Below are 25,880 nucleotides of genomic sequence, written 5' to 3' on the forward strand. Positions count from 1 at the left end.
AAGTGAGGTCGCCAGCCCAGGTTGCCAGTACCTCTTCCATTTGGGGAATTTCCAGTTTTTAACAGATGTGTGATGTCACTGCTGTTGTTCCAACATTGCTGTTGTTCCAACATTGCTGTGACCTCCCCTTGACTTCTATTGTCCTACCGATACGGATAATACATCATGATAAGATGTAACGAGGAAGCCAACAACATGTAAAACTATACTTTTCGTTTTAGGCTTGACAATTCTTGGCAAAATGGCGACAACTTGCAACATGCGGAAGTCGGGGAGTCCTAAATGAACGTGCATCGTGAGAGTGAAATTCTTGCTATATGCACAGAAAATGCATGTTGCAAGTTCTCCATTTCACTGAGACCAAATAACAAGCAAGGCATTTTGAGCATTGTGGCAGACCTAGGATTTATTTTTATTATTGTCTACATCCATCTGTGCACAACCGATGTAGGAGCCCTCAGACGATTTTCTGAGGGCTCCCATCTAAAGCTGGTCTTAGAAAACATATTATTCTGGTCTAATGTTCCAGTCAAGACGGTATGTTATCCTCAATCCACTCAAGTATGATGAGTGACACTATACATTCACATACAAATCGAATCATATGACCTCACGCTTAAACAGAAATGTCCTGAGGCCGAGTTCTGTTCAGTAAACTGCATAACGGTAATACTATTAACTGAGTTGTTATTGTTTCTGTTCAGATGCAATGTCTAAATCAAGTTATTTAGCCCTGTCACGCTGGCGTGGGGAGCGTTGTCTGTCAGGAGGGTGCTGCTCTGGGTCCCAATATGTTCCCCAAATTGAGTGATTCCAGCTGGGGTTCGATACGGAGACTTTCAATTCCTGGAAAGCAATCAGCCGAAAAAAACATAACTAACAGACCACAACATGAGACAATTCCCACACAGATGTCCATCATAATCTGTATTACGTTTCTCCTTCTTAGCAGTCATTCTACATCTATGAAATGTGCGTACTTAGTGGCAAGTTAGGTAGGATGTTATTATTTTGCACGTCACGTTATGTGCAATAACTAAGCAAACCAACCACCTAACCACCTAGAATGTGGGTTGTTGTTTGCCAGCAAGGTTTGAACTTTAAGATATGACAAAACTCCTCATGCACCACACGATGTGGGTTTAATAGGACCTGAGCAGAAAGCAAAAGCTAAAATAGAGACCACAGTTTTACACAAAACAACTCTACTGAATACGCTTTTGAGGTTTGGGCATGTGTGAGTGTGTGGGTTGGTGCGTGTGTCTTTTATACATGTGCGTGTTTGTGGGTGTGTGTGTATGTGAGTGTGGTCTCTTTTTTTCTGAAGAAACCTTTTTAAGGCAGATGAATGTGGCAGGAATGTACTCAGCTTGTTGTAGTTCCTTATTAAGAAAGATGAATGTGGCAGAACTTTGCTCTAACTTGTTGTAGTTCCTTGTTAAGGCAAATGATTGACGACTTTAGTCTAACCAGAAAAGGAGAAGTTCTACAATGATATAGTTAATCAGAATAAGGTCTGCTTCTCTTTCTTTCCTCACTGACCTCAATGTTCTTTGACCACTGCCTTCGTTCAGTCATATTTAGGAGATCCTTGTTTTATTTCATTTTTTATTTCAAAGTGCAGCGTACATCAGTTTGCTATGTAATGGCACCTTTGTGAACAAAGTGAGCAAACACAGACCATGTGTGTTTCCCAAGAGTCGCGTCTGTTGAACTGAACTCCGCTCCAGTTTTTCACAGCGTGGGATTTGCCGTGCTCTAAGCGGGCTCCATGCCGGGTTTTGCTCGCAGCCCCGCCACAGAGTGAAAGCTGGAAGCTGCACTCTGTAAGTATTTGAATTATGTCATTGACGTCAGCAAGGTCATAAAAGAGACTGCTGCCCTTCCCCTGAAGTATTCTCCTGCCAGCAGGCCTGTTCAGCTCTGCACATATGGACTCTGTAGATCTGCTCATAGACAGAACCTTGTGTAGCAGGGGATGTCCCAGGTCTGCACTGTATAGGCCTGAACTGCCTTTTAATACTATAGTTTTAATAGATCTATGTCTCTATGAATGGATTGTGATGGAGAGACTGAATCGCTCTAGCTCTTTGCTTGTTCTTGAGGGGCATTAGAGTTGGCTGAACGGCAGGTCAGGACCTTGCAGAGATCGTACAAACGTATTATCCGTTGTATTTTCAAATACAAGACCTGTGAGCCCCATAGGTGTCATTCAACCCTTTTATAACATTAGACCAGACACCGGTCAAAGAAGGAATAAAATGTAAGCAACAAAAGATCAAATGTGGTTAGTGTAATACATACGTGCGTGACTGTGTGCCCGCGCTCGTGAGCGAGGCACCCCGGCACCACCGTGCAGCCGTAGCGTTCATCGCATGTGATGAGCTAATCAGCAAAACGTGTGTTTTCACTCCAACCCCCAACTCGATGACATGAGATATTCATCAGGGCTTGGCGTTTCCACCCAAATACTATTCTCTTCTACCCTATCTGCACTCCTGCACCTCTGGGTACACTGAGTGCTGTGCGGAGCTCTTTCGTTTTTTTTTCTTTTATCCATCGTACAGTTAACATGGCACCCATCATTTTTCATCGCCCTTGAAAGAATCCCAACGCTAAAGGTACGCTCCTGTGTGGACCGCTGAGCACACCATCCACGACTAAAGCGGAATTGTGTTAACCAGCTCTGTAATTGCCCTTACGGGCCTTAATGCAGCTCACTGGGGCGATGGGGCCGTTTGAGGCCATTCAATACTGCTGCTGTACCAACGGAACAGTTCACCCCAGGTACCGCCCAGCACAACGCCGGCTCTGTTCCTGTAGACAGCTTGTGTGTGTTGGTGCTTTGGGAAGGGTCTTGTGTTGCGGTCACCAGAGAGGAACAGTGAGAGGTCTTGCTAGGGAGAGTGTTTAAGTGTATTATTGGGCAGGTTTTTACGGTCGCCTGCTGTGTTACAGTCAAGAGGAATGGGAGCCGAGGACATCGATGAGAAAGATGTATCATACAATATAGAACATTGATAAGACTGATCCCATAAGCTGATGTGTCACATGGCCCTGTGTATGGGGTGTGTGTGTGTGTGTGTGTGTGTGTGTGTGTGTGTGTGTGTGTGTGTGTGTGTGTGTGTGTGTGTGTGTGTGTGTGTGTGTGTGTGTGTGTGTGTGTGTGTGTGTGTGTGTGTGTGGGTCCTTGTTGGTGAAATTGGTGTTTAAAGGCTTCCACTTCTCATTAGCTATGCCTTCAATCTAGATCAGAGGAATCCCTTTATCCTTCTACTTTGCTCATACTGCTATCTGTACATAAGGGTACATAGTTTGGTAGACTTGGTCCAATTCATGGTTGAGGTCAATAAAAATTGCATTTTTTATTTGGTTTGGTTAACATTCTTACTGGACAAGTGAACCAAACAATGTAAACAGATGTCCCGCTAATCAACGGGTTGCTTTCTATTGGAGAGAGAATCCAAGGGAAACTCAAAACGCTTCCTTGAGGCGGACAATTATAATGAAGCGACTTTGTGTCGTCTTGGATTTTTTCATTTTGCTTTGGTTTTCCTGAATATTAAAAACAACCTAATTCCCGTCATTCGGTCACTAACTCATCTAAGGCGTCAGTGTTTTTGTGAACGACAACAAAATTGGTTAATGGTGTCGACCAACCATGTTTCGATGAGTGCACTCACCCCCTGAGTCACCAGGTCTGACCATGGTGCATTTTTAATCTAGGAAAAGTTCATATATGGCTGGGTGTAAAGTTTTTATTATTTCGAGTTCGCTGCAAAGGTGAAATTTCAACCGACAATACACAATTTTTTGGTTTGCTTCCTGTAGTTGGTTTGATCGCGTTCACACCAAAATTGAACTGAACCAGAGTGCACTAGAAGTGGACTGAAGCTCGAATGAGCGTTCACACCAACCCAAAACAACCAGACACACACACACAGACATACACATTGGTCTGTTTAATTGAACCCAATGCTTGCTTTGTTAGAGTATCTGTGTGACTTCGGCCATGGGGGACATAGAAATTCTCTAGTTAGATGTTTTTAAGAAGCCCTTTGTGTGATGGGCTCCAGGGCTTGCCCAGGTCCGACATACAGTATATGTTATGATGAGCGTCATTCCTTCCCTCCCCAGTCATTTGTACATCCTCTCCACACACAGGGGGGATGAGAAGACCTAACTATCACTCGCATGGCCAAAAAACATCTCAATATTTATCCTGATACCATTTCCCCAAACTGGATGATAAAATCATTAGTTTGTGCAAAAAAACCTAAATATGTTTTAAATACACGCCTCTAACACCTCCTCCTATTCACTTAATTTCCCAACACAAATAATACATTTTTGTAATAATTTCACCACACTTATCCTTCTGTGACAGGGTTGCATATTGGACATATTGCAAACTTCTACCTTAAACCTCCTTATGGAACTAACTGGGCAATGGTACGGGCTGAGCACCCACCACACACCCTCTCTCTCTCTCTCTTTCCTATTCTCTCGCTCTATCTCCTTCTCTTGTTGACCCTCTCTGATTTCTCTTATATTGTCAGACTCATTCTCTCTCTCTCTCTCTCTGTCACTCTCTCTCTCTCTCTCTCTCTCTCTCTCTCTCTCTCTCTCTCTCTCTCTCTCTCTCTCTCTCTCTCTCTCTCTCACTCTCACTCTCTCTCTCTCTCTCTCTCTCTCTCTCTCTCTCTCTCTCTCTCCCTCTCCCTCTCCCTCTCTCTCTCTCTCTCTCCTCTCCTCTCTCTCTCTCTCTCTCTCTCCTCTCTCTCTCTCTCTCTCTCTCTCTCTCTCTCTCTCTCTCTCCTCTCTCTCCTCTCTCCTCTCTCTCTCTCTCTCTCTCTCTCTCTCTCTCTCTCTCTCTCTCTCTCTCTCTCTCCCTCTCTCTCTCTCTCTCTCTCTCTCTCTCTCTCTCTCTCTCTCTCTCTCTCTCTCTCTCTCTCTCTTTCTCTCATTCTCTCTGGTGATTTTCTCCAGAGAAGGAGAAGGAGGGAGAGGGTTCAAGGTTTCAGTCTGGCACCCTCTATCTCCTTCTGTTCCTGGAAACAGACGGCTAGATGCCTGAACACCGCCACCTCGTCACCGGGTCGAGTGGCTTGGCCGTGCCACGGTTCTCCCTGCGTCATCGTTTATGGTGTGGTGTCTGCCGCACGGGTCTGCCGGGACAGCTTTCACCACGCCCGCAAAGCCAGGTCGCCCTTTGCATCTGCCCAAAGGCAGTGGGTTAAATGTAGGAGGGAGGGGTGTGTGCGCTGTAGTTAGATCCAGGCAAAATACTGAAATGGAAAAACAAAAGGATGGGTCTGTCATTCAGTCTGTCTACCTGTCTGTCTGCCTACCTACCTGTCTGTCTTCCATTATTTCTCTCTATCTACCTGTCTTCCTGTCTTCCGTTATTTCTGTCTATCTTTTTGTCTTACTTTCTGTTTGTGTCCAAACACACACACACACACACACACACACACACACACACACACACACACACACACACACACACACACACACACACACACACACACACACACACACACACACACACACACACACACACACACAGACGCACACGGGCCAAACATACAAGTAGTCCCCATAGTCATTTTATTTTGGTCTGACAGACACACACAAGCCTCGGATGACCTGATAGAATATACTACAGTACACACCACATATACAGTCTGTGTCTGTGTCTGTGTCTGTGTCTGTGTCTGTGTCTGTGTCTGTGTCTGTGTCTGTGTCTGTGTCTGTGGGTGGGCGTTTGCACTTTAAAGCTGACAGAAATGCGTATTGGTCGCATTCTATGTCAATCTCTGTTGATGATAGATGGAAGAAACTCGCTGTCTGTCAGCTGTAGGAGCCACCACTCTTACTCAGAAATAATCGTCAGAAATGGGGGATACGTGGGGGTTTATGTGTGGGGGTATGTACATTTCTGTGTGTGTGTACGTTTGATCAGTCCGTGGGGCATGTTGGAAATCCCCAGCAATGAGTCTGCTGTGTCTCTCACTCTTTCTCTTTCAATTTCTACAACAAAAAAAAACATTTTTCAGGAACTTGATGTCGAATTCCCGTGCCAATTATCATTGCCCAACAGTGATGGGAGACAAAACGAAACAAAACGAAAATCTCCTACGTAATTCCCCCCCCCCCCACTTACCAACGACAACACTACCCTCAGCTCATTCAGACGCCTCGTCCCCGCCCCCTTCCCTCCAGTCCCCCGCCCCACCTTAGGAGTTTACCTCTTTCACAACTCTGGAGGAGGCGGGCTCCGTCATCGCCGGGCGCTCTGCCTTTCATGTCTGCGCCCTGGCTGTTGACGCGCCTCTGACATGCAGTGGAAACGTATGCAGGGCCTGTGACCTTTGGTTGTTACGTAACACATGTGGGTCCTGTAGCTAGACCCGTTGATGAGAACCACTGTTTTAAGTAACCATTTTGTTTTCTAATGACTTGCAGCATCCTGTTCGCTGATCATGACCAAATTTGGATTTGTAAATCAAATAATTACAAACCAGGGTTACCGTCAATCTATTGCGATTTTGTTCATACTAGCAGCTTTTTGATCAATTTGAATACGTAGGTGTGATAATTAGATGCTTGGTTTTTGTATTAAATGGGGTACATTCCTAACAAAAACTAGCTACACTACGCGCATGTGGCCTTATAGAAATACCAACAATCCCATGCTCTTTCACTCTTCTTCTTCTACGCCTGTCTGTGTGGCGGGAGGACTCGGGACGGGGGGTGTGTGCCAGGGGCCTCTGGTGTTTGAGAGAGCAAACAGGAGCTGCTGCCGTCTTTGATGGGGCTGAAGTCAGAGCGAAGGACAACATTCTACGCGGCTGCGCTAAGGTCGCATCCGCGCACACCCTGCCCGCAGTGTTGTGCTCGGCAGCTAGGAGACCGCCAGTACACACACCACACAGGGGCCAGACTGTACGTGTGTGTGTGTGTGTGTGTGTGTGTGTGTGTGTGTGTGTGTGTGTGTGTGTGTGTGTGTGTGTGTGTGTGTGTGTGTGTGTGTGTGTGTGTGTGTGTATGCGTGTCTGTGCACCAGACGTGCACAGACACGTACACACTCTGACTCAATTTCAACCTTGATTTACAGACAGTGTGGCATGTGTTAAATAAATTCAAACGAATGCTCGGAGAAGCTGGTGTTTTTGCTAATTTCACTTCAGAAGACTTACTGGCCCCGTTTACAACCCCATGTGTTTCACTGAACTGATACGTTGACGTCACAAAGCCAGAAAACTCATGAAGACTCAACTCTCGTGAACATGTGTCTGTTGAAGTCACATAAAAGTACATTCCAAAGGGCTGATCCAAGAAGTTTAATGAGAGGCAATTGGTTCAAGATAAATTACGAGCCATAAAGACTACTCAAAAAAGTCTGAAATACACAATAACCTGTGTTCATTTTGTTTGAAAAGTATATAAAACAGTTTATATATCTATGGGCCTTATTCACTGAGCTGCCATCTAAGTTCTAAAAGCAGTCGGTTTTCACTACCAGCTAGTGTTTACAACAAAGATGGCTGCTCAGTGAATAAGGCCCATAGATTGCCGCTGTGTGTTAAAGAGTATGTGAAACCCCTGTGTTAGGTCCAATTCGAACACTGAGATACAAAGAATCTCAGAAGCGATTTGGGCTTAAGGTTCTAGGAAGGAGGGGGGGTATGTATTTTCCTTGGCTATGACCAATGCTTATTACCTGATATTTTTTAAGTACCGCTGTTGTGCAGGAACGTTGTTATCAGCTGTGTTGTACATTTAATTTGGCGTCAGACAGTGGTTTATACTGGCGTTACAATAGAACCCTATCTTGAACCTCAAATTCAACCACTGTTGTACAGAGCTCCAAAAACTCACGTATCCACAAACACACACACCATGGAGTTCTACTGTTAGGGTCAGAGAAGCTTAACCCACTCGCGGACGCTGCAATCAAGCCCCGACCAGACAAAGCTCCAAACACACCTCGCCACTATTGTTCCCCCAGGAAAAGAATGCCACATGCGTTCGTGCAAAGTGGAATGTTCACAAACTGGTCGGCAGAGACTGGCAAAACATCCACACAACTGAATTTAAAACCAAAATAATACGATTTTGGTTTTAACTTCTTGTCATTGTACTCGATGGCCAAATGTTTTCTTCTTCTCTACCTCGCTTTTTCTATCAAACTCTCCTAACAGAGCTGTGGGCGTCGGTTATCCAGTGTGTGTGTGTGGTCGTGTCAGCGTGTCTCTGCATTACCCAGCTGCTGCCTGTCATCCGGTGTGTGTGTTGTTCTGACGGCGTGTCTCTCCTTGACAGACGAGGCCTACCAGAAGATGGCGGTGGAGACGATGGAGGAGCTGGACTGGTGTCTGGACCAGCTGGAGACGATCCAGACGTACCGCTCCGTCAGCGACATGGCCTCCAACAAGGTACAAACCCCAGGATTTTCTCCTTCTCTGCTGGGTTTAATTTTGATTTTTTTTTCGATAGTTCTGGGATTTTTTTCCGGATTTTCCTTTTCCGCCTGGGAATGTTGTGATTTTTTTATTTTGTTTTTTGTTGCTTTTCTTTTCGAGAGTATGGCCTAGGTCTAGTACCGTTTTCCTTTCGCCTTTAACTGTCCGACAATCATGTCGAGAAAGACGCGTGGTAACGGTCTGCGACGCACTGATGATCCTTTGTCTAGGTAGATGTTGTTAACAACCACACAACCACACAACACACACACACCAAAAAAAAAAGGAAAAAAAAACAAACAATACTTTTTTCATTGAAGTACATTCACTACGGCACCCTTCTGTATTCGGTTACATCCCATTTGCCAAAGCATCTCTGGTCTGCTCTGATTTAAAATTCTATGATAGAGAAAACCAAAGAACATCTAATCAGAGCCAGTCAGAGAGGGCCGGCCAATGAAATACGGCAAAACACGGAGCTGAGAACAGTGGAACCGAAGGTTTAGAAAAGAGGAAAGGCATTAAGAACTCGCGTTTAAACTGCTGAAGAGAAATGGGAATGTGAAACGTATTTCATTATTAGAATATTTTTTCGCCATTGGGTGATGATGGCCGGAATGAATGGCTGCCGGGCATTTCCATAAGGTGCTCTGTGTTTGGGTGATGGTTCACTATCTATGTATTGGACTGTTCTTTTGCTCCACTTGTATGCTGGCATTGCATCACGTTATGTAGTGTAGCAGCCATGAGCCCCTAATTCTGAAGCCCTTGCGATAGCGACTAATGTGCAATACCTCTTTTGGCCCATATGGGTGTACGGTGGTTCTTGGTGGTTGATTGCAAAAAGACCACCATTCTAAGTTAAAGAGAAAACTTTTGATTTCATTGTCATTAAACAAAGCCAAGGATGTTTTCTTTGTTCGGTTCGGATCTCAGTAGCTAGTTCATCTCCATATTATGTATTTTGCTAGGTTCCGTTTGAACGTTTTATTTAATTAAAAGATTATTAAGGATTTAATATTAAGGAGTGATAGCCCGAGGCTATTTTGCGGCAGCCAATCATTCCAACCCTCAATGGGCCAAATATGGATTGTTTCCCCTGCTGACTGGACACTTTTCAAATAATGGAGTTAACGGTAAATCTACTGCCTTACATGGGTCATGTGTAAAAATGTCAAAGACCAACGTAGCGTCCTTGACAAGCGGTGTCAAGGAGGCTACGTGCGTATTTTTTGAGATTGTATGATTCTAAGTAGCACTTGGACCGAGTGGACTCTCCTTCGTTAATTGTTTATTGTGTATCGACTCAGAAGGTTTCTGAATTGTTTCAGAAGAAATCGGGTTGGTGGTCATTTTGTCAACTGTATATTCCTGTACTGTATTTCAGTATGCGCATTGGATGTGTGCAGGATTATCGACATGCAACATAAAAATAAATCCCAACCTCATCCCCTCCCTGACACACAAGCTCCGTTAAATATTGCACTTCCTGTCAGAGGGTTGATTGAGCTCTGAAGGGGTCAAAGGGGAGGTTTGTTGACGAGACAAAATGTACCAAAATTCACATAACAAACAAGATTTCGTCTTAGTCATTCAGCCGCTAACGGCTAGGAATGCTATCATTCAAGCGAATGAATTGTTGGTAGTTCATGGAAGTAGCCCAGGAATGCAACTGTGGCCCTTTTAAATGAATAAAGGCAAATATAACCTGCCAGGTATCGATGTCCCAATCTCCCGGTCGCAGTACAGATATGATAGCTTTTCACATTCTTCAACGGCGAGTTATGAGGCATGCGTGTTGTTCGTTGTGAAGCTGGCAGGCCTGCCGGTGTGGTTGCGTGTGCGTGTGTGTGTGTGTGCGTGTGTGTGGCAGCTGTAAGCAGAGGGAGAGAGCCACATGGAAACACTAGGAGCCCTGGACAACAGGATGCTGGGGATCCAGCACTGGTTCAAACACAATAAACATGGTAGGAAGAGAGGGGGTGTGTGTGGTTGTGTGTGTGTGTGTGTGTGTGTGTGTGTGTGTGTGTGTGTGTGTGTGTGTGTGTGTGTGTGTGTGTGTGTGTGTGTGTGTGTGTGTGTGTGTGTGTGTGTGTGTGTGTGTGTGTGTGTGTGTGTCTGTGCAGTCCCTCTAGAACCCCAGGCTGAGTGACTCTCTCTTCCTGTCTCCGTCCTGACCTCCTCTCTCTTCTCCCCAGACGACAATAGATTTCCCATCATGCCACTGCGTACAGTTAATAGTGCTGTTTATTTCTCATATTGCTGTCGTCCCTCTGCCACACAAACACAGACACACACACACACAGACAGAATCCATGGGATTTTCCCCACATAATGGCAAAGCATGCTTTTCTTTGTTCGAATTGTCGCAAAGACCACATAGGACAATTGAGTTTGGTTACTTAAATATTAATCATTACTTTGTGGGACAAAAAGAGAAGTAACAAAGTGACAAATACATGAACAAATTCTTAGAAAACAAGCATTTTATCTTGCCCTTATATGAGTAGACTTTTAATTGTCCAGTGGAGAACAAATGCTTTGATTGCACTGTTGCTTTATCTTAATATCTAATAAAAGTACCGTCCTATTGCTCATGGAAAATTTCAATTTGGCTTCAGCTCTGTTACAAAACAATGCTGATGATGCAATTGAACCTGACATGAATATAAGATATGAAGTTGCAGAGGGGGATTTTTTTTGCCATTTTTAAGATTGGGTAAAACTTTGGATTGTTTGAATTGAGATAGGAGAATATCTCATGCTGGATTCTATGCTGTTGACTGGGAACTGTTTGACTTTGTGCAGTTACGCAAAAAAAGGTCACGTGACTTGGAACCGTTCATAGAAAGTTGAGTAACAAAGACTTCAAAATGAATCAGCCTTATGGTTTTATCTCATAGAATCAGCCCATAAGCTTCCGGTGCGTTGATCGATCATCAGAAACAGCATATTCCACCATAAACCCTGTCATTCACAATACACAATCAAGAAAATTGTACGTTGTGTGTACATTGTTCAGGTGTACATTGTTTCAACAGTAGACCTTCAGTGGGTTGGCATGACACTTGGGATGTCTTAATGCGAAGGGTGCTACCGTATCAACTGTGAGGTGATACCATGTGACAAATGCGGTTCAACTGTTTCACCTTCGGCCCTTATTTTAGTGTTTCAGAAGGTAGGGTGGTCACAGTGTCATATGACCCTCTGAGGTTGAGACTAACATGAGACAACGCATACGAATGGCCCGACAGAGTTCTGTTGAGTGTGCATCCCATCTCCTCGCTCGTTGTTTTTTCTCTAACTGAAATCTGAAACATTATAACCCATACGATAATTGTGTCATTGGAACCCAGGGCATTTATTGTTAATGACGACGCAGCTAGGCGTAAACACAAATGAGGCGATCTTGACAACAGATCTCCCTGAAAGGAGAAAGGCGAGCGTGGGTAACAGGAGGTGCTGTGTCAGAAGAGAGGCACGACACCCATACAAGCCATACAACCCCACCTCAAGGGTGAGGTTCCCCTCCACCACAACCATCTCCACCGCCACAACCATCTCCACCACCACCATCAACACAATCATCATCTTCATCACCTCCACCACCACAACCATCTCCACCACAACCATCTCCACCACCACAACCATCTCCACCGCCACCATCACCACCGCCACAACCATCTCCACCACCACAACCATCTCCACCGCCACCATCACCACCGCCACAACCATCTCCGCAGTCACCATCAACACAATCATCATCTTCATCACCTCCACCACCACCACCACCATCACTATCCATCACCGTCCTCAAAACTACTAACATCCCCACCCCCTCCCCCGTCTACACCACCACCAACATCCCCATCCCCATTGAGGTTTGTAGAGGCCGCCCCTAGTTGATTTCCTATTGGCTATCTGGCCCTTCGTTTGATGGCCGGTGTCCCGTGATTTTCCAGCTTGAGTTATGAACATCAAAAACTGGAAAGACAAGAAGAATGAAGAAGAATGAGGAAGGAAGGGTGCGTAAGGGTTGACTAGACTAAAGATTAGATTGCATACAAGATCATCAGTGTGTTGTGCTTTGAATCATTTTGTTTTGACTAAACTTTCACCGACATACTACGTCGTCTCTGTTATATGCCCTAAAAAGAGACAGCGAGAGGGAAATTGCAATCCATTAACAACAAACTTGGCTAACGTGCATGATTGAAGTTCAGGGTAAACGGGAAGTGACTATCTCATCGGAAGGATCAGTGCAATATTGACAAGTTGAGCCATGTGACTCTGACTGCTTGCTACAGCAGCGCTGGGCGGTCTGTGCTTCACGTAGGCAAGGGGAGTGGCAGGGTAACAGGGTGGGCCTAGCACGTGTGTGTGTGTGTGTGTGTGTGTGTGTGTGTGTGTGTGTGTGTGTGTGTGTGTGTGTGTGTGTGTGTGTGTGTGTGTGTGTGTGTGTGTGTGTGTGTGTGTGTGTGTGTGTGTGTGCGTGTGTGTGCCGGGCAGAAGGCTAAGCAACACTCAGAGACTCACACAGACACACAAACGTACACACGCAGAGCGCACGGTCTAGTCAGAGCAAGCAGCCCAAAGTGAGTCAGTGCAGTTCCTTCCCCCCCCCCCCCACACACACACACACACACACCCCCCCCTCTGCTTCTACGTCAGAGAGCCCCGGGTTGGTCTGGCTACTCATGCTGCAGTCAGAGCACAGCCACAGAGCAAAGAGACAAGAGGCACACACACACACAACTACATCTACTGGTACTTTACTGTTGCTCTGGACCACCCCGAGCCCCACACCAACAGCTACTCTGACGGGACAGCACTCCAGCTCGGTTCCCCCACAGCCCCGACTCATCAACATGGGAGCCTGTTGCTTTGAAAAGAAGGAGAAGAAGTTAGGGAAACTGAACGGTTGGAGGAAGGTGAGGGGTTCGGCTGGTTTATATTTATTCATGTGTATTTGTAGTGTGTTGTTTATATTATGTTTGACACATCTGCTGGGTTGCTGAATTAGTATTTTGTGTGCGTTCAGATCATTCATAGGATTTGAACAGTTCACCACAATGAGGCTCTTGGGTGTAGGGCTCGGGGATGATGACCGGTTGCTATGCCTATGTTTATCGAGGGACTTTCTTCTTACTGTATTGCTGAGCTGTTGCTTGTTCTTTTTGAAGCAAACTCCCTGTGTTGTAGCTAATGTTTGCTACTTCTGTAAGACGTTGGGTATTTAGCTGGTCGTCGTTGTTGAAACACAAACGCAAAGTTGACATGGGAAGGGTCAGGCTACAGCAGTACTACCGACAGTGTTTAACGGAAACTCGAAACATCGTGAATCTAGGGAAGGAGAGAGAAAAGGAGTAGTCCAATGAAGGTGATATTTCTGTTGTGCCTCCTTCTGACGGTCCTCTCTGCCCCGGTGCTCCTAGCTTTTCGGGACATGTTTTTAAAGTGCATTTGAGCTGTGGGCCTAGCGTGCTGAGCTGTAGCACTCCAGGTGTTCCACAGCCCACCTCAATGTGCTCCAGCGGCACACATGAAGCCCTTTAGCTTCAACAGCCCTGTTTGAAGACGGAGGGTTATTTATGCAGACTTTACCCAACCTTTGACTGGGCTTGAGTAGCGCCTTGTAAGGCCCTGCCTTTCCTTGCCGTTTGAAGTTGTGGGATGCGGACCCGTGAACACTGAGCAGTGAGTGAGTCAGAGGAAGTGAGAGGGTCTAGTGCGCTCTCTCTGGCAGCTTTTCGCGCTCGCTCTGAGGTGCCGGTCGCTCAGAGTGATCTCACCAACACAATGACCGCTTCGTAAGTAGGCCCCTTGTTTAACTTTATATCAATTCTGTCTCCATGGCAGTTCTTTGGCCAGAGCTCTGGTGGGATCATGGGTTCCTGGTTATTCCCTGTAACATGTGTAGCACTTGTAGTATTGAGATGCTGTGTGAGATGAATAAGTCTCTCCAAATGGTAAATTACCTGATCACCACTTCCGTGTGGCAAGGTTGAATGCCCTTTATAATGTGTCATAAGCGATAAATCCTTAGCAATAGTGGAAAAAAATACAATAACCATTTCAAAATAATATTCTTCCACAATAGTGCGACTTGCTTGGGGATGATTCTGTAAACTTGAAAGAAATAGATTTTGTGTAACAAAACATCCTTGTTTGAGTATCTTGACTGAAAGAGGTATCAAATCATCTATTTATCCATGGATCATTATATTACCTGGGTGGCGTAGTCCCCATGTTTCATTTCATTGAGCTTTATGTTGTTTTAAATTTAAATTAAATTTAAAAACACTTTCAACATATTTCCGTGAGAAAAAGGAGCTGGCAGTAGAAGTGTGATTAAAGAGTCTAATCTGTGAGTTTAAATGCAAGTCTTGTTATGGCCGGTTTAGAGGCTATTGGCTATAGGACCAGCCACCTGCTACTTAAAGCGTGAATGCAGAACGCCCACTAGTGGCGCCTTGCCATAACTTCACCAGAACGTGCCACCAGTACAGTGGACCAATATACAACACGAGTGAATTAGCCTAAAAAAGCAAGTCTGGACTTGCATTTATTAAGACCCAACCAGTCCTCCTTCAAAAATTTGGTCAGAAATAACCAATGTACCCCCTGCCATTCGTTTTTATGAAACCGCGGCCATTTGTCATTTGTTTGGATGACAATCAGCATTTGCTGATTTGTTTAAGCGGGTTATAGTGTTCGGTTTTTTTGATGCAGATGTTTGGAACTGCGGAAGTTCCAGGAGCGAGAGGCAGGTTGGTAAGTTCCCCTCGGTGGATGTAGAGAGATGGAGATGACCCGTGTGTCTGGTTCTCCTCCGGGGACCCTCTCTCTGCGGCCCGCAGCACAGCGTCTGCCTGACTGCTCTCCGTGGTTGTCTGTCTGATGGCATCATGTCTGAATGGAGTACCACGGCACGCTCACGCTCTCTCTCTCTCTCTCTCGCTCTCTCTCTCTCTCTCTCTCTCGCTCTCTCTCTCTCTCTCTCTCTCTCTCTCTCTCTCTCTCTCTCTTCCGCCAACACGCTGGCTCTGGGCTCAATTAAAAGCCACTCGCCCACTCTCTCTCTACCTCCACCTTCTCTATTCATCACCACCACCATCCCAAGCATCACCACCATAGATGCACAGCATGAGAGAGAGAGAGAGAGAGAGAGAGAGAGAGAGAGAGAGAGAGAGAGAGAGAGAGAGAGAGAGAGAGAGAGAGAGAGAGAGAGAGAGAGAGAGAGAGAGAGAGAGAGAGAGACTTCTTCTTGAATGAAGCAGAGATGGAGAATGAAGCAGAAATAATGTGCCATAGAAGAAAAAGGCTTTCTCTGTTATTCATGAGTGGAAGGAGGGAGATGGCAAGAAATATTTGGAGAGATGGATTCTAATATAAAAGGGGCGATAGAAAACCATACAGACAGAGAGAGAGAGAGAGAGGACAGAACATGAGATGTCGAAAAGGTGAATGGAGAAAGAAACAAAGACATCTCCTCAGTGCCATTAATAATTCATAATAAGAGGGGCAATTATGCTTTTTATTTTATTTTTTTATGAGAGAAAAAAATACATATGCACTAATGCATTCAGAGTTTAAAAGTTATTCCCCTTCAATGAAAATAAAATACAGACGAAACATAAAGACAGACAGAGGCATAAAAAGAAAAAAACGAACAACGTCATTTTGGTTTCTGCGGTTAATTGAGATTAGCTGGCTGAGTGTGTTCGCGCACGCAAGCATGAGTGTGTGTTTGTGTGGGGGGACGTGAGTAATTCCTGGTATTTCTTGAAAGCGCTCTACAGCAAGCAAAGCCCTCCCGACACATTGCAAGAGGCACACAGCCGCCTCCATTAGTGCAGAGCCGCTGTGAGATCATGCAGCACACTGTTACACAAAGAGCCGCCGCTTCCTTCCACACGCTTTTATTTTTTCCTGTGAGGGTTGTTTATCCTCCCATCGCCAACCCCCCCCCCTCCCTTTCCTCCCTACGTCCTCTTCCTCCTTGCCCCCCTCCCCCCCTCCGCCCTCCCTCCGTTCTCCAGGAGAATCATCCGGAATCCTCTCTCTCTCGGCTCATCCCTTTAGTTCTGAACAGGCAGACGGTGCAGACGCCCCGATCTACAGCCCCTGGAAGGAGGGAAACCCCACGCCACGCCGTGTTTGTCCCCCAATTAGAAGAGAAAAACACGCCGCATGCATTTCGTGCATTACGTCACCTCCTGGGGGTTTTAGGGTTAGGTTGCTGTTCAACTTTTCGGGGTTTCAGGGGGTGTCGGACGTGCCGACGTGTACTCCGAGTCGACTCAACAACGAAACGTTAGACAAAATAGACACGCACACTTTACGCACACTCACGCGTGTGCACAAACACACTAACACACACTAACACACACATTAACAAACACATTAAAACACACATTAACACACATTAACACACTAACACACACACACACACACACACACACTCACACACACACACACACACACACACACACACACACACACACACACACACACACACACACACACACACAAACATACACACAAATAGGGCACATCGGCTGGTGGTAATGACATAACCAGTCCTCCAGTCAGGTTGCTGCTAGACTGCTGTTGTGCTCCAAGGACGGCTCATTGATTGTTGCCAGAGAGACAGACAGACAGACAGACAGACAGACAGAGAGATTGATGACAGCGCCGGCGAGTGGCAGCCGGGAGAGAAATTGACATGTAAGTGGCGGCTAGTGAGGGAGAGAGGGGGAGGGTGTGTGTGTGTATGTGTGTGTGTGTCTGTGTCTGTGTGTGTGTGTCTGTGTCTGTGTCTGTGTCTGTGTGTGTGTGTGTGTGTGTGTGTGTGTGTGTGTGTGTGTGTGTGTGTGTGTGTGTGTGTGTGTGTGTGTGTGTGTGTGTGTGTGTGTTGTGTGGCGTGTCCGCTCCTCGTGACTGCTTGGCGGCTGTGCCACATGCCCGTCTGCCAGGCGAGGGAGAGAGGGGAAGCCTCTCCCCGTCTCCCCCCCCGTCTCCCCCCTCCCTCCCTCCCTGACTCTCGGCTCATGGCTGCTCCTCACCTCTCTTCCCCTCGAATATCCTAGAAGTTCCTCCGCTGTCCATCTCTGTTCTACTTTCCCTACCCTCACCAAAAAAAACAAAAACAACCCTTATACTGGTCACCTGATTCTGTTGCTATGGCGCTGGGCTGTTCGGGTAATTGGTGTACATAGACTTGCACACAGGCACCGAGGGGGCGTGAGAGGGGGAGGGAGAGAGAGAGAGAGAGAGAGAGAGAGAGAGAGAGAGAGAGAGAGAGAGAGAGAGAGAGAGAGAGAGGAGAGAGAGAGAGAGAGAGAGAGAGAGAGAGAGAGAGAGCTAGAGAGAGAGAGAGGCTGAAGGTTGCAATTATCCACCATCTCTCTCTCTGTATCTTCCTCTATACCTCCCTCTTTCTCTCTCCATCTTCCCACCTCTCTTTCCTTGCTCCGACCATGCCTCCCACGCTCTGGCTGCCTCCCAGTATGGCTTAAAAAAGGCACCATGCAGGCACCCTGACAACCTCTCATATTATTATGTGATGCTGCAGATAATGAACAGGCACGCTAGTTCCCCACAATGGCGTCCGTGCCGAGAGCTGTCAGGAGCCAGGGGAGGGAGGCAGAGAGGGATGAAGATAGAGAGAGATAGAGAGAGAGGGGGAGAGAGAGGGAGCAGAACCATAATGGGGATAATTGAAGGGGAGGAAAGGAGGTGATAAAAATACGGATGCATCGTGTTCGCATTCCTCCAAACATGGCTCCCTCCTGCGTCGATTCTCTCCGTCCTCATTGTCTTCCAGGAGGCAGGAGACACAGCTGGGGCAGGAGCATACCTCCACAATGGAGAGGGGAGGGAGAGACTGAGAAGAGAGAGAGACATAGAGAGGAGACAGAGAAAGAGAGAGAGAGCGAGAGAGAGAGGGAGAGCGAGAGAGAGAGAGAGAGAGAGAGAGAGAGAGAGAGAGAGAGAGAGAGAGAGAGAGAGAGAGAGAGAGAGAGAGAGAGAGAGAGAGAGAGAGAGAGAGAGAGAGAGAGAGAGAGAGGGAAAGAAGGGGGAAAATGGAGGGGGCTTCGGTCTGGATCCTATCATATAAGCCTCCCCCCTCGAAACAGGCATATAAACACACACACACACACACACGTACAAACACACATGCACAACCACACACACATGCACACAACATGGAATCCACACACACATTATCATACACAGCACCCCAACAGTACGCATCCTCAACGACACGGGCGTCCGGGACTCCCCCTCCTCCCCCTCCTCCCCCTCCTCCCCCCCCGCCTTCTGTCGAATCATGTGTTCTGAGAGGAGCGTGTTGCCAGGGCTAGCAGACTAGTGGGGGGGGGGGGGGGGGGGGATAGAGGGGCAGAAAGGGATGCAGAGGGTGAGCGAGAGAGGTGTGAGGAGGGGAGGGGGAGGGGGAGGGGGGAGGGGGTGGGGGGGGGGGGGGGGGGTATTCAGAGCGAGCTACAGCAGTCAGAGCAGCCGACCGAGACTAATCCAGCGGAGGATCCCCCCTCCTCCTCCCTTCCCTCTAGTCAGATGAACATCGGCTGCCTCCTCCTCCTACTCCTCATTCTCATCCCCCCTCCCATCTCCATCGCATCTCTCTTCCTCTTCCTCTCTCTCTCTCTCTCTCTCTCTCGCTCTCTCTCTCTCTCCCACTCTGTCCCTCTCTCTCTCGCTCTTGCTCTGCCCCCCCCCCCCCCCCCTCCCCTGCCTCTCCCTCCGTCTCCGTTCGGTTTCCAGTGCATCAGTGAGCCGCTCCAACGCCACCCGGCTCATAGCTGTAGCTTCCATCGCTCAGTCCGCTCAGCTCAGCCCTGCTGGCTCTCTAGTAAGCCTTTTACCTCTCCAGCTCCAGCCCTCGTATCTCTCTCTCTCGCTCTCTCTCTCTCTCTCTCTCTCTCTCTCTCTCTCTCTCTCTCTCTTCAAACCCCTTCGACTGAGACCCATTCGTGGACATGGAGACCCTCCTCGACTCGGTTCTGCTGCAGGGAGAGTGAGCGAGCGACCGTTCGCCCAGGCACTCTCTCCTCGCTGCTGCCCGCTAAGAAGAAGATTTGGTCGATTGTTATCCTTGGTTTCTTGCTGTGTTTGAAAGACAAGAAGAAGAAGAAGAAGAAGAAGAAGAAGAGGGAAGAAAACTATCCGTCAACCGTTTTTGCGTCTTTTTTTGTATTTGATTGGATTATAGTTCTGGCTCTGTGTCGGGAAGTGAAAACGGGGTCCAAAATGCCTGAAGCCAACTACCTGCTGTCTGTGTCTTGGGGTTACATCAAGGTGTGTGGCGTCTCACTAGCTACGTAGCATGTCGGGATACCGCACAGAGCCTGCTCTGGGTGGCTGTCGGGGGGGGGGGGGGGGGGAGTGGGGGGAGTGGGATTGAAACGCAGTGAAACAATTGGGTGTTTGTGGTCCATATTTATTTGAATTAAAAAAAAGCCAAAATAGGCAGGATGGTTTACTAGTCTAATAGATTTATAATGATGACAAAGCGCTTGGAAATGGGTCCAAGAGTGATGAGCTCCTGATATTACAAGATATTGATTTGGAGGGATTGTTAATGTGCTCTGCCTGTGTGCATGTATGAAAGGATGAGTATGCTGATGGTGGTGGGGGTGGTGTTCTATCTGTGTAGAACAGAATGGCGTTTTGTGGCTCAGACTCCATCTTGGGTTCTCTGCAGAGCTCTCTCTGTGTGTGTGTGTGTGTGTGTGTGTGTGTGTGTGTGTGTGTGTGTGTGTGTGTGTGTGTGTGTGTGTGTGTGTGTGTGTGTGTGTGTGTGTGTGTGTGTGTGTGTGTGTGTGTGTGTGCATGAGGCTATGTGCATATTTAAATGTGTTGTGTGAATGCGCAGGTGTGAATGAACTAGTGTGTATAATATATATATTTTTTCTTTTTTTTTGTTGTTTCTCTATTTTAGATTTAAATGTAATTATTCATACAAATAAATGTGAGTGTGTGTGTGTGTGTGTGTGTCTTTGTGTTTAGGCCTGTGTGTGTCTATGTTTGCAAAAATGGGATATTCTACAGCAACAGTTGCCACTGCAGTGCTTGTACCTCTGTTTCAAGTCCCTCAAACATCAATATATTTGTCAATGATATTCACCATGTAACAGGCCCTTAATCCCTTCTATGTTGACCCTTAAGGGGTTTGGGGGGTTAGTTGGGGTGACACTATGCACATTTTTCCCTCTGGAAGGAATCAAAATTCCTGCTAATGCAGTACACACGGTGAAATGGAGCGGATGGCAGAGTTTTGTGGTAAACTGTTAATTGTTTGCAAGGGGTATTTTAGAGGGATGGAGGTGGGAGGTACATTTAAGGGGCTTTCATTAGTAAGACAAATAATTATCCCCTGAATACACACACACACACACACACACACACACACTGGATACCCCTTTGTCAACAACAGCAGAATGTACTTTCTCTCTTTCTTTATTTTTGTTTGTGGCCACTTGGTTTTCCACCCAATTACGAGCCCATGGAATAAGAAATGGACCGCGCTGATGCCGTCACCTCTGCCATGGGAATCTGCAGTGTAATGTGGACCAGGTTTTCCCCCCTCGTTTCAAATGAATGACATTCCCCTCTCTCTCTTCCCCCTGTTTCCCGCAGTTCAAGAGAATGTTGAATCGGGAGTTGACGCACCTTTCCGAGATGAGTCGGTCGGGAAATCAGGTCTCCGAATTCATCTCCAACACCTTCCTAGGTAAATACGAATTCATCTCAAACACCTTTCTAGGTTAATACTAATTCATCTGCAACAGCTTCCTAGGTAAATGCTTATTCATTTCCAAAACTTTCCTAGGTTAATACTAATTCATCTGCAACACCTTCCTATGTGAAAACTAATGCAGATGGCCATCAAAGGCTATCAACACCTTCAAACACATGCATACATCATCTGTTAATCAACATAAATTATTTGCCAAAACCATTTCAATGAAAAGCTCACCTGTAACCAAACACACAAACACAGCCCCACACAAACGCATAAATCTAGCTACAAATTCCATACCTATTTACAAATATTTTGTGAGGCATATCATAATGTCTGCACTTGTACAGTGCAGATGTGCTCCTGTGTGCTAGAGAGCATGGGTGAGGATCACTTGATGCTTTCATTTTGGACTACGCAAGTGGCTCTGGCTGCCTCTTTGTGTGGGTGAAGTATGAAACATTGCAGCGTTGCCTAGGATGTTTATGACGCAGGCCCTTAAAAAAAAATCGGTAGAACAATTTCGCTGAACGATTATCAGACGTTCAAGGTAGCGCCCCACTTCCCAGAATGACGCTACTTGATTTTTTGATTGACACGTGCGCTTGTTAGATGGTATCTAACAGCGTATTTGGTCATTTGTGATTATAGACGGTTGCTAAAGATATGCACTGGTGTCCAATCGACTGTCAAGAAGATCTCTGCCAGTCTTAGTTTGACTCTGACCCAAGGTTCCCTCTGTGAAAGGCAGACAAGACAACTGAATAGGTTGTGTGTGTGTGGGGGTGGGGACGGGGGCTAGGGGGGGCACTGGGGATGTGAAGAAATCTAGCTAAGGATTGCGTGGCTGGCTTCTCAATCCGGTCTGATCTGGCTGAAGAGTTGGGGGGGAACTCAGCGATGGGAAAGTCGAAGACGGTAGAGCTCAGAAGGTGGGGGTAGATTGTTGTGGTGTGTGTGTGTGCGCGCGTGTGTGTGTGTGCGTGCCTTTGTACGAAGGCGGAGCTGTAGGAGGCTATTGAATTGATTTCCCTTTTGTGTGTGTGTGTGTGTGTGTGTGTGTGTGTGTGTGTGTGTGTGTGTGTGTGTGTGTGTGTGTGTGTGTGTGTGTGTGTGTGTGTGTGTGTGTGTGTGCTCTTGTGGAGGGGGGGTTGTATATGTATGGAAGGAGTTGACGGGTGGAGACGGGTAGAACTGTAGCAGGGGTGTGTGCGGTGGGGGAAGTCGGAGGATTCTGACGGATTCTGCAGGCGAGGCAGCGGAGACACATCAGAGGAACCCCCCCCCCACACACACACACACACACACACACACACACACACACCCTTCCCTTCTCCGGCGGGCTGAGAGATGTGCGGAGCAGATTGGGTGACTCATCCCTGGGTCTTGATGCATCTCTGTCAGCCCCCCCCTCCCCAGCTGGAAGGAGTCCAGGGGCTAGATGGGTATCTCTCCACCAGAATGAAGGTGAAGAAGAGGATTCCCAACCCCCCCTTTCGTCAGTGGGGAAGCGGGGAGCGTAGGATTGTGGGGAAACAGAGAAAAAACAAAACAAGCCGCGTCACACGGGGCGATTGGGCCGTTTGGTGCGTCCTCAGAAGCACATGACAGTTGGCTGAACCCCCCCGTCCATCCATCCAACCAACGGGGTACATTTGTCCATCTGCTGAACATAATCACAGAAATGGAAGATTAAGACGAAAATGCGGCTTTGTGGATTTGTTTATGCGCGGTTCAGCACGGGTCACTCTGGGAGGCACACCAAATCCCTGCTGGCTCGTTACTCGGTCGAAGCCCCCGCTTATCAAACGGGTTCGGATTGGATGTATGGCAGCTGACGAAGGCCAGGACTGCTCGGAAAATTCCATCACGGCACGGAATTAAAGTGTTGTTCCCTGGGTGCCTCTCTGGTTGGTTCCCTGGATGGTTCTCTGGGTTGACTCAAGGTGGTTCCCTGGATATAGCTCTAGGTGGTTCCCTGGATATATCTCTAGGTGGTTCCCTGGGTGGTTCCCCGGCTGGTTCCCCGGCTGGTTCCCTGGCTGGTTCAACACCCAGGTGATTCCCTGGGTGTTGTGGGGTTCCTTGGGAAGGAGGACAGATTGCATAAGCCATGATGTGTTGGGGATTCCAGGAGGGGGATTTTGTCCGAGGGAGGCGACCACTTGAAATCCCTGCTGCAGATGTTTCTTCTCATCTTGTTCTCCCATCATTCTTTCCACTGGCCCTCTGCCTTGAGCAAAACATGGCGTTATTGAGTGGATTCCACCTAGGGAATAAATCTGGCCTGAGCGACCCCCTCCTCTCCTCTATCTATCTGCCTCTCGTGGTGTATGAGCAACAATGGAAAACCCTTTCAAACATACTGATGCCGATAATCACACGTTAAAGATACAGCATCGATAGCTCTGCTTGTGGCTGCGGACGTCCATGGGATTTGTATTTTTCTCTTCACACACATATTACAAATAATGCCGTTCACGTTTACCTCTACCTGCATGGACAAACCAAAATAACATACCGCTAATAACAATGGAATAAAACAAATCACACACGCCGTCTCTCCGGTGTTAATGGTGCTGACAGCCTGTAATATCGCAGAGGGCTGAATGCTGCGCCGCTCCTTGTTTCCCACGCAGCACATGTCTGAGTGTGCCTAATCGCCCGTTCTCCATTACACACCGACTGGAGGAGCGAGAGAGGGAGAGAGACAGACAGGCAGAGAGAGAGAGAAAGAGAGAGAGAGAATATGAGAGTGATTATTTGAACTGCCGCTTGTAATTGAATAACCCTCAACAGGGAAAGGTTGATAGGCCAGCGTGAGTTTAGTCGAGGCTTGACGGATGAGTCCGCAGCATAAACATAACGTCACTGAGGGAAGGCTCCCCAAATGGTACGACCCAGCTCTGTTTGGGACTGGGAGTTGATAAGTATTTTTTTTCTCCAACCAACAATAATCGTCCTTTTTATAAAAAAAAAAATACATCAGTTACAGCCAATATATCATCCGGTTCTCCCTGATGTCTGCACTCTTTTAACTGTCAGGAGGGAATGCAATCTTCCCTTGTCCTCATTTGAGCAGAAGATTGGCGGTTGAGGGGGAAGGGATAATTACCCCCAACAAAACACCCACTAAATAAATAAGGAAACACCCCCTCCGGCAGTGAGGGGTCCGCAGCTGCGACCTCCGTGCGTCGCGGCCTCCCAAAGTGGCCGGCGGCCCACAGAGCTGGCGGGGCTCGGCCTTCGTCCAGACCGCCGAGCGAAGGGAGCCTTTCAATGGGGCTGACCTTTCTCTAGTGAATGGGCCAGGATACCAGAGACCAGCCCTCCTGCCAGGGGAGGAAGCGGGTGTTGTAATGGAAGGAGGGAGGTGGGGGTGGATTGGATGGATTGGACGGAGGAGAGAAGAATGAACAGTGCGACTATCGGAAGGAGGGGTGAAGGGGTGGGGCAAGAGGTGGAGGGGAGGGTGCGTTGGTGGGTGGGTGGATGGATGGATGGATGGATGGATGGATGGATGGATGGATGGATGGATGGATGGATGGATGGATGGATGGATGGATGGATGGATGGATGGATGGATGGATGGATGGATGGATGAGAGAATCAATTAGCTCCTCTCTGTGCCCCGGCGTGTTGCAGGTGTCTGGGTCGCACGGGCAGACAGACAGGGCCTGTCAGTGGGATGGAAGGAAAGCGAATACTGAGGTTATTGTTGGAGAATGAGCCTGGTTGTTTCGGAGACACTTTGTTATTGCCACTACATCCTTGTGTGGAACAATCGGTCCCATTCTGCCTCTTCAACGGGAAAAAACCGCCACCGTTCTTTGTCTCTTTTAAATTGCCCAATAGAAAAAAACTCACAAGCCCTCTTGTTTCCCCCCCTCCCCACCTCCTTCCCCAACTTCCACAGACAAGCAGAACGACGTGGAGATCCCGTCGCCCACGTCCAAGACGCGGGAGAAGAAGAAGCAGCAGCAGCAGAAGCAGCAGCAGCTGATGACCCAGATCAGCGGCGTGAAGAAGGTGTCCCACGGGCCGTCCGTCTCCGCCACCTCCATCTCCCGCTTTGGCGTGAACACGGACAAGGAGGAGCTGCTGGCAACGGAGCTGGAGGACCTCAACAAGTGGGGGCTCAACATCTTCACCGTCTCCGAGTACTCCACCCACCGGCCCCTCACCTGCATCATGCACGCCATCTTCCAGGTAACGGAGACGGGGAGACTCAACGCGTCGACCTTTTAAATCAAAAACGAAATATAGACGATTCTTCGCGTTGGTGGTTTCGAAGGCTGTCTTGGTTTAACCGGTAATACATTTCTGATTGAAGGATGTGAGCTAAAGTGTGTCTTTTATTTTCTTCCGGTGCACGCAGGAAAGAGACATGTTGAAAACGTTCAAAATCCCAGTGGATACGTTCGTCGCCTACATGATGACGCTGGAGGACCACTACCATTCAGACGTGGCGTACCACAACAGCCTGCACGCCGCCGACGTAGCGCAGTCCACGCACATTCTGCTCTCCACCCCTGCCCTGGATGTAAGTCCTCCCCTCCCCTCAACCTCCATCCATACCACGTCGTTCTCCATTTTTTTGTTGTTGTTGTTTTGTTGTCTTGCTTCCCCGGATGCAGTTTTAT

At 47.5% G+C, this 25,880-nt stretch overlaps 1 protein-coding gene across 6 annotated transcripts in view; it reads left to right on the forward strand.

The window, feature by feature from the left end:
- The window catches only part of pde4ba (phosphodiesterase 4B, cAMP-specific a), a 130,722-nt gene that overhangs the window by 98,842 nt on the left and 6,000 nt on the right, over positions 1-25,880 (forward strand). For 4 of the 6 annotated variants that reach the window (XM_056604007.1, XM_056604008.1, XM_056604010.1 and 1 more), the window contains 4 exons: positions 8,329-8,441; positions 21,135-21,228; positions 25,154-25,446; positions 25,616-25,780. In XM_056604007.1, the coding sequence (XP_056459982.1) occupies positions 8,329-8,441; positions 21,135-21,228; positions 25,154-25,446; positions 25,616-25,780 (665 nt within the window). Of the gene's footprint in view, positions 1-8,328; positions 8,442-13,106; positions 13,400-19,260; positions 19,794-21,134; positions 21,229-25,153; positions 25,447-25,615; positions 25,781-25,880 lie in introns of those variants that run through there. The other 2 variants (XM_056604011.1, XM_056604012.1) reach the window with 2 other exon arrangements.

The sequence above is a fragment of the Gadus chalcogrammus genome, chromosome 12 (assembly GCF_026213295.1).
Source record: "Gadus chalcogrammus isolate NIFS_2021 chromosome 12, NIFS_Gcha_1.0, whole genome shotgun sequence".
Lineage (NCBI taxonomy): Eukaryota > Metazoa > Chordata > Actinopteri > Gadiformes > Gadidae > Gadus > Gadus chalcogrammus.